Source organism: Rhinatrema bivittatum, chromosome 2 (genome assembly GCF_901001135.1).
Source record: "Rhinatrema bivittatum chromosome 2, aRhiBiv1.1, whole genome shotgun sequence".
Taxonomy (NCBI): domain Eukaryota; kingdom Metazoa; phylum Chordata; class Amphibia; order Gymnophiona; family Rhinatrematidae; genus Rhinatrema; species Rhinatrema bivittatum.
In genome coordinates this window covers 457,076,137-457,091,318 of record NC_042616.1, presented here as the reverse complement: position 1 = coordinate 457,091,318, position 15,182 = coordinate 457,076,137, and the positions used below count along the sequence as shown (strand labels likewise).

The 15,182-nt window shown below is 43.9% G+C and overlaps 1 protein-coding gene across 1 annotated transcript in view; it reads left to right on the top strand.

The window, feature by feature from the left end:
* Nucleotides 1-15,182, top strand: part of FOXRED2 (FAD dependent oxidoreductase domain containing 2) — a 72,113-nt gene that overhangs the window by 27,649 nt on the left and 29,282 nt on the right. The window contains exon 3 of the mRNA XM_029590413.1: nt 6,192-6,443. Within this exon, the coding sequence (XP_029446273.1) occupies nt 6,192-6,443 (252 nt within the window). The remainder of the gene's footprint in view (nt 1-6,191; nt 6,444-15,182) is intronic.

Below are 15,182 nucleotides of genomic sequence, written 5' to 3'. Positions count from 1 at the left end.
ATCTTTCTCTCTCTCTCTGTTCTGCTCTTGTCCGCAACATTCCCACCCATCCCACCTTGCATCTGTATATTATGTCCTTGGCTTGCATATACGCAGAACAATTCCTGAAGTTTTGCCAGCTATCGATGATAAAAACTTTCTGCGTATATACTCTAAAATGGTGGACTTCTTGTCTTTTGTTCACCGCTTATAATCGCCATGTTGTAATCCCTGGTTTTAAACCTTACACCTTCTGCCCTGAGCAATTGCCAGGTGTTTCAGCACTCAGCACTGCTCGTGGCCTTGAAACTAGCAGGCTAGAGAAAAGGGAGAACTACTGGAGGAATCTGTGGGCGAAGGGGGGCCATGGAGGAATCTGTGAAGGCAGTAAGATGTACTCCCTAGCAAGTTAAGTACTGACCTTGTAAGCATGCAGCAAGAATTGTTTCTTAGTCAAACAAAACTCCATTCAATCATAAACAATTATGACAGTATTTTTCTCTCATAAAAGACATAATTATGTACAAACTAATACAGTTAGTAGCACAAGTGTACGGTTCCTGAGCCCTTTTTGCCCTTTGCATTTGACGCTCTGAGTTCAGGATATCTCGGCTAATAGGTGTCTGCCTCCATGCTACAAAGTAGATAATGACTCCCCTCAATACCCCCTTAGCTGTCTCCCAAAAGAGAACTGGGCTCTTTCTGTGTTAGCTCGTTTGCTTCTGCAAATGCCTCCCAGCATTTTAATAAATATTCCCGAAAGCCCAGATCTTTATCAAGGTACGTGGGAAACTGCCAAAATGTTTGAGTCACGGGGTTGGAAGCACTCAACCTCCATCCACATGATCAAATGGTCTGAGAGAGCAGCCATCCCTATTTTCACTCCACTTTCTTGGGGAAAAGCAGCACTATTGATTAAAACATATTCTAAGCGTGAGCAGGTAATGTGTGCCCTCCGAACGTCCACAGGGTCCAAATTCTGAAATAGATAATGACATTTCTGTAGCTGCTTTTGATTTTGCCCCATTCCAGGTGTCATCTTATCTAAGGATCATGTAAGCAATTAAAATCTCCAGTGATACAAAATATCTTGGTAAAGAACCCATGGTAGTAGAAATTTGGAGCACAGAAGTTACCCAGGACAATAGGACACCTATTAAGCAGATCCGCAGCTAAGTTGAGCAGTTTTAGCGATCACCAGGCACATTTTATTTCTAGCAGCTGCTCCATTCCCCAAACGGTGTGCACGCTCAACTTTAAGTGGCCCATGAGGATCGTTCAGCATAAGGACCTGTGGTAGGCAAGATTCTTTTTTTTTTTTTTTTAAATTCTATTTATTCAACAGAGAACAGAATCACAAATCAAAATATCAGATCAAATAGTCGCATATGTTTATACAAGTTGTCCCATTCAATAATCTCCAAAACCTATACAATTATACAATTTGCAATATCGAATAAAACAATGTTCATATAACATCCCAACCCAGTGTTCTCTGGTGACGTCTTCCAAAATTTCCCCTTTCATCTTGGCTTTAAACAATATGAGCCTGAACTCCACGGCCCTTAACACTCATCCATCCTAAGAATCTCTCACCCCACCCCCCACAAACCTGTACCACCCCACCCTCTAATCCTTCAAAGAGACCTTCACCAACATGCATGCGCATTCCTTCCATCACTACAATTCTGCAACCCATTCTCCACTGCACTCATACTTCACACTCATCTCTCTCACACTGAGGCACAAAGTCTGCAACCATCCCCCATCCTTTGAAGACATCAGTATGCGCTATCCCAGCCTGATCAATGGAAAGCATGGCACAAACAGTCAATTAACAGTTCTTCTAAGAGAGGGCAATGGGTTGGCTCTCCTATTGCATGGTATAATTTAGCAAATCTAATTTCTGCTTTTCTTCCAATTGTAATAACCCATGAAAATTGGTCTACGCTTGAATGTAATCATCGGAAACTTTCCCTTTGTGATATTTGATATCAATTCTTTCCAACATCGTCGGCAGCCAAGATTCTAATATTCACGCAATGTCATTATTGGGAAGCTCCAGAAGACCCACAGATCGCAAGTTCCCACACCTGGATCTATTCTCCAGGTCATCAAGTTTCTCTTTGTACCTGGTAACAAGGGCCTTCAAAGCCGTCACCTCCTTTTCTAAGTCACATGCACAATCGTTCAGGCCCAATATCCAATCTTCTGCCACCTGCATACGCTTGATGGAATCAGTCAGCATAGCTGATAGATCATCACATTTAGTTTTATATTTTTTCAAATGTGTCTGCCAGTGCAGTTGCTACTGCTGCTGCCATTTCGGACGCTGCAATCTGGTGCGTCCGAAGCCAGGAGGTGAATTTGCTGCCTCTGCCATTTTACTAGGTCTGATTTTCAGCTTGTCTTTCTCTTTTCACTGGATTCTTTAGCTCCTGTCGCCCCCTCGATATGCCTGTTTCAGTTCTTTTCTCTCTGGCCTGATATACCCCAGAATATGTCACCTGAGAGCACGATCACGCAAAGTGTTACCATGAAATTTAGCAAGTTTGGGAATGGGGGTCTCTGAGCAGAGGAAAAATGCATCCCCTCTCTCACACTACATCATGTGACACCCTCTGCCCCGCCCAGGCTGCTTTGATATATAAAAAAAAGAAACCACCAGAAAATGCTAAAATGTCTTGATATTGTTTGGAATTTTTCCTCTTTTTTTTGTTCAGGGCAGACTGTGCTAGGGATTCCTCGTGTGAGGACTGATATCCTGCTTGTCCTCGGAGAAGGCGGAGTTGCTTGCCTGCAGGAGGTGTTCTCTGAGGAAAACAGGATATCGGTCCTCACAAAACTTGCCCGCCTACCCTTGAAGTTGGGTCAAGTCTAAGCTAAATTAGGAGCCCATGTGGATAGAGAGCAGACTGCACATGTCCTGTAGCGCATGCACAAAGTTTCTCGAAACTTTGAAGTCAAACTTCTGTGCCGGGCTCCATCTGATAATGTCACCCATGAGTGAGAACTGGACATCCAGCTTCCCTGCTTTATATCCAGATTCAGTCTCTCAAGGATTTCTTCTCCTTCTCTGTTCCAGTTTGTCTCATCACTTTTTTTTTTCTGTCTTTCTGTGCCACCTTTCTTGCAGCTTCTGTTTTATTTTTGTTTTTCCTCTGGTTCAGGTCGGCTTCTTTTTTGGCCTCTCTCTCCACTTTCGACAGCAGCATAGTGTCTTTTTTTTATCTCATCCTTCCCTCAGTCTCTTAAACATTTATTACCATTTAATAGGAGGATCAGAAGTTCTAAGAAGTCCCTGATGGGAATAAACCAGTAGCCATGGGAAGTGCTTTGATGCCATTTTCTATCCAGAGGTGGTCTCCTTCTCCTTTTTTGCAATTCTACCTCACTCGTCTGTTGGTCTGTGAGCAAGAACCTGCAATTGTGGTGGTGTTAGTTGTTAGAGGGAGCAATAACGTTTATTAAAAAAAAAACCCAAAACCAACAACAACAGAGCTCAGCTCTTCAATTTCTTTCAGGTTGGGTCCCAGCCCCAACACCAGTGATGTCTTGCCTGACTGGCCCCATGGTCAGGGAGGTCAGAAGGAAAAAAAAAGTAGTGTGGCTGCAAAGAAAACCCCAAAAACCTGATTGCTATGAATAGGTGAAACCTTTGGAGCAGCTGCACTGGTGGCCTCTTGCTTTTTTGAGTCAGTACAAGCTTTCTCTTACGCTTGGGGCGGGAGGAAGCATTGCCCCCTCCCCCATGCACTCCCTTAACTGCCTCTTGCCTGGCTGTCCTGGCAAGAGGCAGAGAAGGGGCATTGTTTGGGCTGCAGCAACCTTTGCAAGCATTGGGTCTGAGGCTGCAAATGCACCTCCAGCCTGATCAGCTGCTCATTGCCGGGGGTGGGGGAGAGGCAGTTTGGGGGCAGTGTCCAGATAATGTGCCTCGCTAGGAGGGAAAATCGGCACCGCCGTTCTGACCTCTGGGCCGCTGGTGCGGCTCTGGTGCAGTGAGTTTTGCTGCTCTCGGCATTTTGGCAACTGCCTACTTCATCTAATGGAAGAGCTGGCCCTGGGTAAATCTCCCACAATATTTATCCCCATGAGCCAGTTCCAATGACTCGCATTTCTTTTATATCCCCCCCTTCAGACATTCTCTCCCCCCCCCCCCCGCCAGCTAGTTACCCCACAGCAGCTCAACACGCTGTGTAGATTTAGCATATTATTTTATGAGCTCAGCTTGGCACAGTATCAAAGATCGTTTTCACTCCCATAACAAGTTGTTGCTAAAAGCACCCCCCAAGTTTTCACAAGTACAACAAATTCCAACTCTGTACCCAATGAAGCCAACTTGTAAGTTATTAGCCCTAATTTTTTTTAAACTTTCTTTAGAATGCAGCCACAGGAAGAGAAAGTAGGGCTCTCCGCTGATTGTACTGGTAATCTCTCAGACATGTCTATTTTCCCCTCTAGATTCTCCAGAATTCTGAGCTGTGGAGTTGGGAACAGGTAGTTGGTGAAGAAGCTCATTGGTTTCCTGGTAATTCAATCATAGGTCTTTAAAAAAAAACCCCTCCATGTTTGATTCTTTTATTTCAATTCAAAAATCTATGCATTCTGTTTTCATCTTTTTTTTTTTTTTTTTTTTTACTTTCTATAAAAAATTGACCACTTTAAAAAAAATCACTTCTTGTATAATCATTGTACGTATTCTCGAATTTGTACTTGAAGAACTAACATGCAGCTGAACAATCCAAAACTTTGATATTTAATTCCAAAGATGAAAACAGAATACATAGATTTTTGAAGTTTTTTGAATTGAAATAAAAGAATCAAACAGGGAAGGTTTTTAAGACCTATGATTGAATTACTTATTGATATGAGTATTGTGTTCCACAGAAAAGTTTGCATATGTGGCTCTGAGGTCTTTTTCATCCTTATGTCAAGTGTTTCTTAAACTTACGTTGTTTAATTTTTTTTTAATTTCAAAAAACATTTTCGAGAGTCTCTCTTTTTGATCTTGGCTTGTCTGAAAAGCCAGGTCTTAGTGATTTGTCTTAAAGCGCTCGGTATTGGTCGTGTTGCTCACCCTCTGCAGGAAGATTATTAAAGAGTGCCGGTGTGTAGAACGAGAAAATGCATTGTCTAGTGCACGCCAGATGGGTTTTCCACAAAGAAGGAACTGTCAGAAGAAAAGCAGCCCTCGAGAATCAAGGCTGTCTGGAAGGAGACTATTGTGTATAGTAAGAGATGGGAGGTATGGCTTACTGCTCAAAAGGAGAGCTTTAAAAGCAGGTAACCATTCTTAAACTACCTCGCCCGTACAGCATTGCTAATGACTCCAGGAGGAGTTTTTTTGTGGGAGTAACAATAAAGGGGATTTCCACACAAAGAAAAAACCAAAACAGAACTGGTGACAAGGTTGTTGGTGGCAGCTAGATTGAGTATTGCTGCTGAAAGGAAAAATTAATTGATGATGAATGTAGTGGCTTAACCTGTTCGGCTGTGAAATATTCTTTTATTGGAGGGATTAATTTGGGACAAAAAATTAGACCAGTCCTGGGATATATGGAAACTTGTCTAGGATTTTGTGGAAGAGTCAGAGGTAAAGATGGGAAGGCCTAAAAGGCTAGTACCTTAAATATAACATGATAAACTTTATTAAAGAAGGGGGATGTTACACTACTGGAGTTATATTTGACCGAGTGTGTTCCATCTCACAATAATTAAGTTTGCTGACTAGTTGAATGTTTTTATTTTGAATGTGTCTATTTCTGTTATATGATTATTGTTGTGTTTAATTGACTGCTTGCATGGTTACAGAAATTTTTCAATAAATACAAAATTTTAAAAAAGAAATGCTGGAGGAGTTCTCTTAGTGGGGAAGGACTGTAGGAAGCTGGAGAAGGAGAACCCAGGAAGTGTTATCAAAGGACATCTTGTGGCTACCGGTATATTTAACTCCCCAAGAAGCAGTTCTCATTGATCCTGACTTGTAAGATTTAGTAGAAAGGAATGGATGGTAAGACCATTCCTAATACCAGGCAAAATTCTAAAAATATTGCCAGTGGGATTTTGTACACCATTCCTTCCGCCTACATTTTTACATCTTCTTTGACTCTCTCTCCTTCCATCTGAATGTTTTCTCTTTCCCTCTGCTCCAAAGTCTAAGTTTAGGAGACATATTTTTAATGTTTTTTTTTCTTTCCTTTCATTGGCAGTGTTCTTCTGGTTGCCACTGGCATGTGGATACCGAACATGTTGAATGTCCCTGGTGCAGAGTACATGGAGGGCTATGAGTCTGTTTCGGTGGACCCCGCTGATTTTGCTGGTCAGTCAGTGTTGATCCTTGGCCGGGGGAACTCTGCTTTTGAAACAGCCGAGAACATCCTAGGCGTCACCAATTTCTTGCACATGGTGGGACGTTCCCGGGTGCGCCTCTCCTGGGCCACGCACTACGTGGGTGACTTAAGGTATGCCCGGGGGGGGGGGGGGGGGGGAGGGTGGAGGGTAGGAGTAGGGGTGGTGTTGGAGAAATCATATTCAAAATAAGATGTGCAGCTAAGGTTTCTCACTTTAATTCATCCCTGTTGAGGTTAATGATAGCCACCACAACTATCATGAGACACATCTGTGTGATCATTTCTTTGCCACAAAATGTTAATTGGATGAAGATTAGGGTGACATTTTCACAGATTAATTCAAATTTCCTCTGATCAGTGATGTAGCTTTGTTCCTAGCTAGCTGCCTCCAGCCTCCAGCTCACCTGTTCCACTCCGGCAACCCACCTTATTGATTAATGGGAGAGGTCTGGGTCTTCCTTTACTACTTACTTCAGTGGTTCCCAAATCCAGTCCTAATCTGACTCTTTTCCTCATTGCCCTGTTTTCAAAGTAACTAAAATAAGCAAATCTGCCTTACCTTGGTAGTTTTCTGCCCAGCCTGCAGAACCCCCGTAGCCATTCTGGTTTTCAGGCTATCACCAGTGAGTATGCCTAAGATTGATTTGATTCCGTTGGCTCTAAGAGCGAGATTGATATAAAAAAAATCTCATGCACATTTATTTGAAACCAGACATGTTTGATGGTCTTAGGGGACTGGATTGAAGAGTCACTGACTTAATGGGATTTTTATTTATTTATTTATTTTTTAAATCCTGGACTTTGTTCCTCTTGCAACTTTCCAGAAGGCTAGATATCACTGCCGCAATGAAGGGACATGAAAAACACCCTTTTCAGGTATCAGTTACTGAGCGTTAGGTGTCGTTCTTGAGGGATGCTGGGTCTTCCTTTCCCAGGAGTGCTCATGCTTCTAACCACAGCCAAACTGAACAAACTCATGCACAGAGCCTCCTGCATGTCGCAGCCATGATATACATGTCGCAGAGATGATATACCAAATAGGAGTAATTTGTGGTCAGAATTGTTCTCAGATGAGGAGAATGAGATTGTAGGGGTGCACAGGGCAAGTGTCAGTACATCACGGTCCTACGTGTTTGCTGTCTCAGGTTAAAAATATCCTATTTATGAAGAAGCAAGGATAACAAAATAGATTATGAAATATGAAATCTAGCAGTTATACCTAAGATGCTACATGTTTCTTTTATTCATATTATCATTTATATCCACCTTTTTAAGTACTTGTGGTCCCATCCATGATAATAGGGAGGGGGGTAGTGAGTTAACATCACTTGATAGAATATGAACTTAGCTTTTTTTAAGATAGACATTTTCTAACTTACTGTACTTTGGGCTTCTAATTTTTGTTTATTCTTAAAGAAGCTGTAGCCCCCCTAAGGAGCAGCCATGTTGGCAGGAATGCTCCGTTGTGTAACGTCACTGGCAAGGTGGAGCAGTTGACTACAGTCATTTCTGACTCTCCTGCAAACATGGCCACTCCCCTAAATAGCTGAGGGGATATGATAGAGCAGGGGTCAGGAACCTTTTTGGCTGAGAGAGCCATAAACGCCACATATTTTAAAATGTAATTCCATGAGAGCCATACAATATGTTTAAAACTAAATACAAGTAAATGTGTGCATTTTATGTAAGATCACACTTTTAAAGTACAATAAGTCTCTGAAAATATTACACCAGGCCTTAAGACACCAATACATCTCCTATTAGGAAAACGGACCAAGTCAGGCTGCTATAGAGTCCTACACAGAAACTACACGCCAGCAGAAAACCTCACCTGAATCACGTGCTGTCCCTCACCTAACATAGAATAAGAGACCAAAACGCATAACAAGAAGCATGCAGACAAAAACTGAATTGGAAACTGCAACAAGCCAGAGTCTCTGTATGCAGTGTAACAAAGGAAAAAAGAAACATCACACATCCTTATAAAACAAATCAAGAAATATAAAATCATCAGCAGTAAAACTGTACTAACAAAAAGAACATATTTCGAAACAGCTGATGAGTGGAATATCCAATAATTAAAAACTCATATAAAACATTTCCAGATACCAACAAAATATTTCAAAATAGCAGACACAAAGATCCAGTAATGAAAAATAATAAGGATACAAAATTTTTTTTGCTCTGCATACCTGGGAACGTTTGATATCCAGGTGTCCTGAGATTGTTCTGAATTAGCAGGAGGTGGGGTGGTTTGCTTGGAACTTTCTCCTCTCTCAGTCACATACCAGCGCTCTCTCTCACACTGGCTCTCAATGACACACCTATACACACATGCTCTCAGTCACTCACATATACAAATGTTTTTTCTCTCTCACTTATATAGGCTCTTAATTACACATTTACACACATGCTGTCTATCTTTTCACGCTTACACACACACAGGCTTTCAATCACATAAATACATGCTGTCTTTTTCTCTCACACACAGACTCTCATTCACATGCTTACAAACATGTCCTCTCTTTCTCTCATTTACACACAGGCTCTCAATCACATACTCACATGCTCCCTCACCTAAATCAGCTCTCAATCACACACAGACACACATGGTCTCTCTCTCTCATTTAAACACAGGCTCTCAATCACATACTCACATGCTCCCTCACCTAAATCAGCTCTCAATCACACAGACACACATGGTCTCTCTCTCTCATTTAAACACAGGCTCTCAATCACATACTCACATGCTCCATCACCTAAACCAGCTGTCAATCAGACACAGACACACATGATCTCTCTCTTACTTATACACACAGGCTCTTAATCATACATACACATGATCTCTCTCACACACAAAGGATCTCAATCATACACACATACTCTTTCAAACAAACAGGTTTTCAATTACAAACTTACACATACAGGTTCCCAATGGTAAACTTACATTCATGCTCTCTCTCTCACAGGCAGGATCTCAATCACAGACATACTCTCTTTCACATATACAGGCTCTCAATCATTCACATACATGCAATCTCTCACTCACACACACACACAGGATCTCAAACACACATGCTTGCTCGCTCATTCACTCTCTCTCTCTCCCCCCCCCCCCCCCCCCCCCCCGGGAACTCGCGGCAGCAGCAGCCACCTCCCAACGCTAACCTCCTTCATTTTCAGCCCTCGCGGAGGCGAAGGCGGAGTCCCATCGGCCGCGGTTGAAGATTTTCATTTTCCTCCGAGCCGCGCTGCAGTCTTCTTCCCGCGCAGGCACCCGATGCTCTCCACTTCCTCTTCCGGGCCGCGGGAAGAAGAGAGCACCGGCGTGCTCTCTTCTTCCCGCGGCCCGGAAGAGGAAGTGGAGAGCATCGGGTGCCTGCGCGGGAAGACCCGCGCAGGCACCCGATGACTCCAGCGCTGGCACCCGGCTGACACCCGTTGACTCCCGCGCAGGCACCCGGATGACTCCAGTCGGCGTGCTCTCTTCTCCTCCCCCCCCGCGGCCCGGAAGAGGAAGTGGTGAGCATCGGGTGCCTGCGCGGAAGAAGAGACCACGCTAGTGTGGTCTCTTCTTCCCGCGCAGGCACCCGATGCTCTCCACTTCCTCTTCCGGGCCGCGGGGGGGGGGGGGGAGGAGAAGAGAGCACGCCAGTGCCGCTGACTCCAGCTGTCCTGCCGCGTTCCGCCCGGGCTGACAGCATTTTAAGCCCGGGCGGCGGAGGACCGGGGAGCAGCTGGGTCAGCGGGGAACCGCGAAGTATGGCGACACGTGTCTGCGAGCCAGATGCAGCCCTCAAAAGAGCATTATCTGGCTCGCGAGCCATGGGTTCCCGACCCCTGTGATAGAGGTTCCTAAAATTATGAATGGGAGTGGGAACGGGTTAAAGAGGGAATGCCTATTTACCCTTTCAGATAATACTAGGATTAGGGGCCATACCATGAAAGTAACAAGTAGCAGATTTATACCAAATTTGAGAGAGTGTTTTTTTTCAGTCCATGCACAGTTAATCTGTAGAATTTGTTGCTGGAGGATATTATCAAAATTAATAGCAAAGATGACTATAAAAGGGGTTTGAGCTAGTTTCTGGAGGACAGATCCATGGACACTTATTAACTAGATGGGCCTAGGAATCACAGCCTCTTACATCTAGGAATGAGCCATAGGAAGGTGATCTTTCAGGCACTTCCAAGTGACCCGGCTTAGCAATTGTCAAAGTCAGAATGCTGGGCTCCGTGGACTATCGGTCTGACCTGGCATGGCACTTGTGTTCTTACAAATGTGTCAGTGGACCGGCTGGCTCAGGAAAGTAGCACAGAATACAGGGTGTGGAGCTTCTTAAGGTTCCAGTTAGGCTTGGTGGTCTCTCAGTCTTGTTCCCAGTGAACAAATATCCTCATCCCTGAACAGTGACTCACAACTGGTCTAGTTGGCAGGATGGGCATGCAACAAACTGAAATCCTGACATGGGTGAGGGATATTGGAGAGCGTGAAGCTATTGGTGCTGCTCCCCGCAGGATTGCCGTTAGGTGGGGATGAATAGGGGCAAGTGCCCCAGGCCTTGTTCTGGGGGGGGGCTGGTCTGGGTTGGGCCTGAGCTATGCCAGTAGCCCTGCCCTCAGAGGTGTAAATTCCTGTCAGCTTGGGGGTGGAGCCGCACATGTCAGCATTCTGGGGCTCCACTCAGGATGATTTGTCCCGGGCCGTACTTTCTTCTCTGGTCAGTCCTGGCTCCCTGCGCTGTATCTGGTCTGGGAATAAATGCAGGACTTGGCTGATATCAGTCTTAGTCCCTATCATAAACGTATCATGGTAAAGCCCCAGCAGTCAGTCAGCCAGCTACATCTTAAAATTCTCTTGACTGATTATTTTATACGTGGCTTTGTATAAATGTTCTATGAGGCAGGAAGCGGAGCTTGGATTATGGCAGTTCAAACAATGGGGGGGAAACTCTTCCTACAGCAAGAATTGAAAATAGATTTCCATAGATGTTACAAGGCATCTTCAGATCTGGGGGTGGTAGATTTTGTAATCTGTTTATACCTCCTGCTATGTGTGCTCCCATTCACATCATCATTTTACACGATGCTTATTAGTGCAAAGTATAAGCAAAGGTTTTTTTTTTTTAAGATAATTCAGTTACCAGTATGAATAAGCCAAATCATTGAGATTCCTCCCTCTTTTTAAGAATATCTTTTATTAACTTGATCCAAATAGGTAGGCACAGCCATGCATCAGAATAAAACAATTTGCCAGAAAATAACATAACATCTGTATTTCTTCCGTTTCCCCTGCCTCCAATCCCCCCTCCCTATTTCTTCAATAACCTTCCCTTTATTTATTTATTTGTTTGTTTGTTTGTTTGTTTTTATATGCCGACATTCGATCTGACACATCACATCGGTTTACATTCTGATTTTTATTAATTCCTGAGGACACAGGGTTGTGTAAAGTTTCTGGCAGGTCTGCCTTCTTGACCATGCTTGCCATTATGAATGTCCTTTAAATCGGAAAATGGGGAGGGTCTCCTCTGATCCTTGTTGGCACCAGATGCGTGGAAGTCATGAGTGCAGCTGAAACAGCCAGAGGTTGGAATCGGGGAAGAAGGTATTTGCAAAACCAGAAAAAGTTGCATGTCTTGCTGTTCAAGCAGCATTTCTCAAGTCCGGTCTTCAGGCCTTCCCCCACCCAAATCCGCTTTTCACCCAAATCTGCAGCTCAGCCTGATGCAGGGACAGGCATAATCAAAGAGATCTCTGGGGTATTCCTTATGGATATTCTGAAAACCAGACTTGTTTGGGGAGAGGAGTGGAGGAGGGGAGCAAGGATCAGAATTGAGAAGCCCTGAAGGAGGATCCTTTGTGATATTGGAAGTTCACATCCAGCACCATTTTGTGGGTAATTGGGAAGTGTTGGGTTTTTTTGTTTTAACTTTCTAGTTATAATTCAAATTTATGTTAATTCAAGGAGTCTTTGAAACAAATGAGCAGAGCTTCAAGAAATAAAATAACTTTAAATATTATAAAAAGAGAAAATTATAGCTCCAAAACAAGTCCACAATAATGGGAGAATTCAGATTCACAAGCCACAAGGAAATACTAAACTGTAGCTACAAGGAGAATAACGAAAGACAGCATACATCCGGGACTAATACTAACACAAAGGGAACTATAATGTTCAAGCTGTGCTGGAGGTGAAGGCCTAAAGGAACTTTGCAGTCTTATCACTTAAGAAAAAGGAAAACTGACTTGACTTAAAAAAAAAAAAAAAAAAAAAAGCAGCTACCGGAAGTGGATAAAGGTAGACTCGCACTAATAAGACAATTCAGCAGTAAAAGAGTGCGAGAACAACAATGTCCAAATAATGGGTTTAGTACTTAGTAATCCTTGAAAAAAGTGCTCCAAGGTAAATTATTGTAATCCAGACACATGCAGTCTCATTCCATAAATCGATATGAACAGTATGTTTCAGACATGTATAGTCTTGAATCCATTAGTCCACAGTTCATCACTGTACAGAAAATTCAAAAACAAAGGAGTGCCAGACTGATGGGTCCCCTGACACGGCCAGGATTCGCCTACTGGCTTCTTTGGGAGGGACGCAGCTGAGAGAACCTCCAAATACACTTACACACATATTTCAGCTATGTTACAAACATGCTGGATTGATTTAAAAAAAGCAAAACAAAAAAACATAAGAAGTATTTCTATACTTCACACAATATTTACAAGAAAATTTAAGGGGAAAAAAAAGGCCCCCTACCTTGGAACGTATTAACAAAAACTGTTTACGCTTCTTTTGAATTGTTCCAGAAACATCTGGGAACACCATCGCTCTTTGCTGTAAAAAAATAAATAAATAAATGGCTCTCTATGATCCCTAAAATAGTTTTAGCAACCAGTCTCTGTCCAGCTCCAACACTAAGGAGGCTAGTAAAGTGGAAGCCTTAACCAAAGTAGTGTCTGGCGATTCAATAACGCAGGTGCATTCAGAGCTTGATCTGTTTCAGACGGCGGTTGCTGCCGACCTTCCACCAACTCTCTCTTCTTCTTTCCTAAACGCAGGAATATAATAAACTCTTGAACAGGCTGTACAGACGGTTCAAGGACTTTGAGGATCTCGATCATATATCTTTTAAACATGTCTCTTGGGGAAACTATCAATAACTTAGGAAAGTTAATAAACCTGAAGTTTTTCCTTCTAATAAGATTCTCCAGTTTGTTAGAAAGTTTTGTGTACCGTCTTTAACCAAGGCCCCTTGCAAGTTTCCAAGTTGTGGTACCTCCGTTTGTAACTCCGAAACTTTTGATTCTACTTCCGAAGGTTGCTTTTCCAGAGACTGGACACGGTTTTCCCAAAATTAGATTCTTTTCCACTAGAACAGAACCTTGAGAAATGGTAGCCCTGACTGAACTTTCAGTCATGACCCAGATAACTTCCAGAGTAAATTCATGGGGGCCTTTTAACCAGAGAAAAACTTGAAGCCAGAGGTTGCACCGCAGTGACTGGCAGCAGGAGGACATCCTTGACCACCTTCAGCTGCCCCTGACTGCGGCCGTGCATCTTGAAGATCCCTGGAGCCATCTCTGTCCCAATCGCCGCACCATTGATGCTTCTCAACGTGGGCCCCTGCAGTCTCCGGCATCGGCATGACATCATTGGCAGGGGACTCACCTCGCCATGGAGTGCAGGCTCGAGGTCCTCGGGTGGGGGCATTCTCGACGCTGGACTTACAAGATGCTGACAAGCCTGGAAGAGACAACGCCAGAATCCTTCAGTGCAATTTCCAGCGATGCTCTGGAGAACATGCAGTCCATAGATCCCCCCCCTCCCCCCACATCTGCGAGGCAGGTGGGGGCTGCAGGACCTCCCCCCCCCCCTTTGTATCTCACTTTCCGCTTGCGGTCCATGGCACCAGGAAATTATTCCAAAGTAAAAATAGGCCGTGTCAGGGCATAGGAGCGCATGCTAAACGCCATCTGCCATAGTAGTAAAGTTTTATCAGAAGGTATCGCAGCCTGCAAGGGATCCAGTGGTTTTTCCAGAATTAGTACAGCTCCTAGAGCTGTGCGTTGTCGATTCTGAAAATTGTAAAAGCAGAAAAATGATACGGCATTAGCTTAAAGAAGAACTGGAACTGAGGAAGTAACAAGCACATTTTGCATTTTGAGCAATCTAAGTAGTGGTGCTGTGTTAATATAGCAATAACGTCAGAACCAAAGGGGGTAGGGGGATAAACTCCTAATATCATCAGTAAGGAAGTGCGGCTTAGCTACTTTCAAACAGGGCACTAAGCATCGGGAACATTTCTGACTGGGGCTCGTATCACACACAAGAGACAGTGGTAATTATGCTGCCTCCATTTCCTTTTTGAGAAGGGGGTGCTGGCATTCCTCCTGTCTGTGGGCTTCCAGTTAATCATACCTGGCCTCTACTAGACCTCAGCATCATGAACCATCATTCGCAACTACCTAGGGATTTTTCACCTCCCTACGCAGCCCAGCCATTGCAGGGATCATCCTTAGCCAGAAGCCACAATTTATGGCTCTCTCCGGACCATAAGTCCAGCCACTGAATGTTACTATTATGCGATAGCAGAGACTCCTCCTCCCCCCCCACCCTCCTCCGGGGGCTGTGAGTACCCCCTCTGCAGCATCCCCAGCCGGTCTCATTACTATAAGCCAAGCCCGGAAATCAAAGGCAGGTCTTGGGTACAGCAGTGCTGCCACTGAGCCATCTGCTCAGGCCTCTGTTTTACAGAAGAATTCTGCTGGGTCTTGCAGATCTATACTCCCGTGCATGATTTATTTTTTGCCCACATATGACTATCACAGAATGGGGCCTAGCTC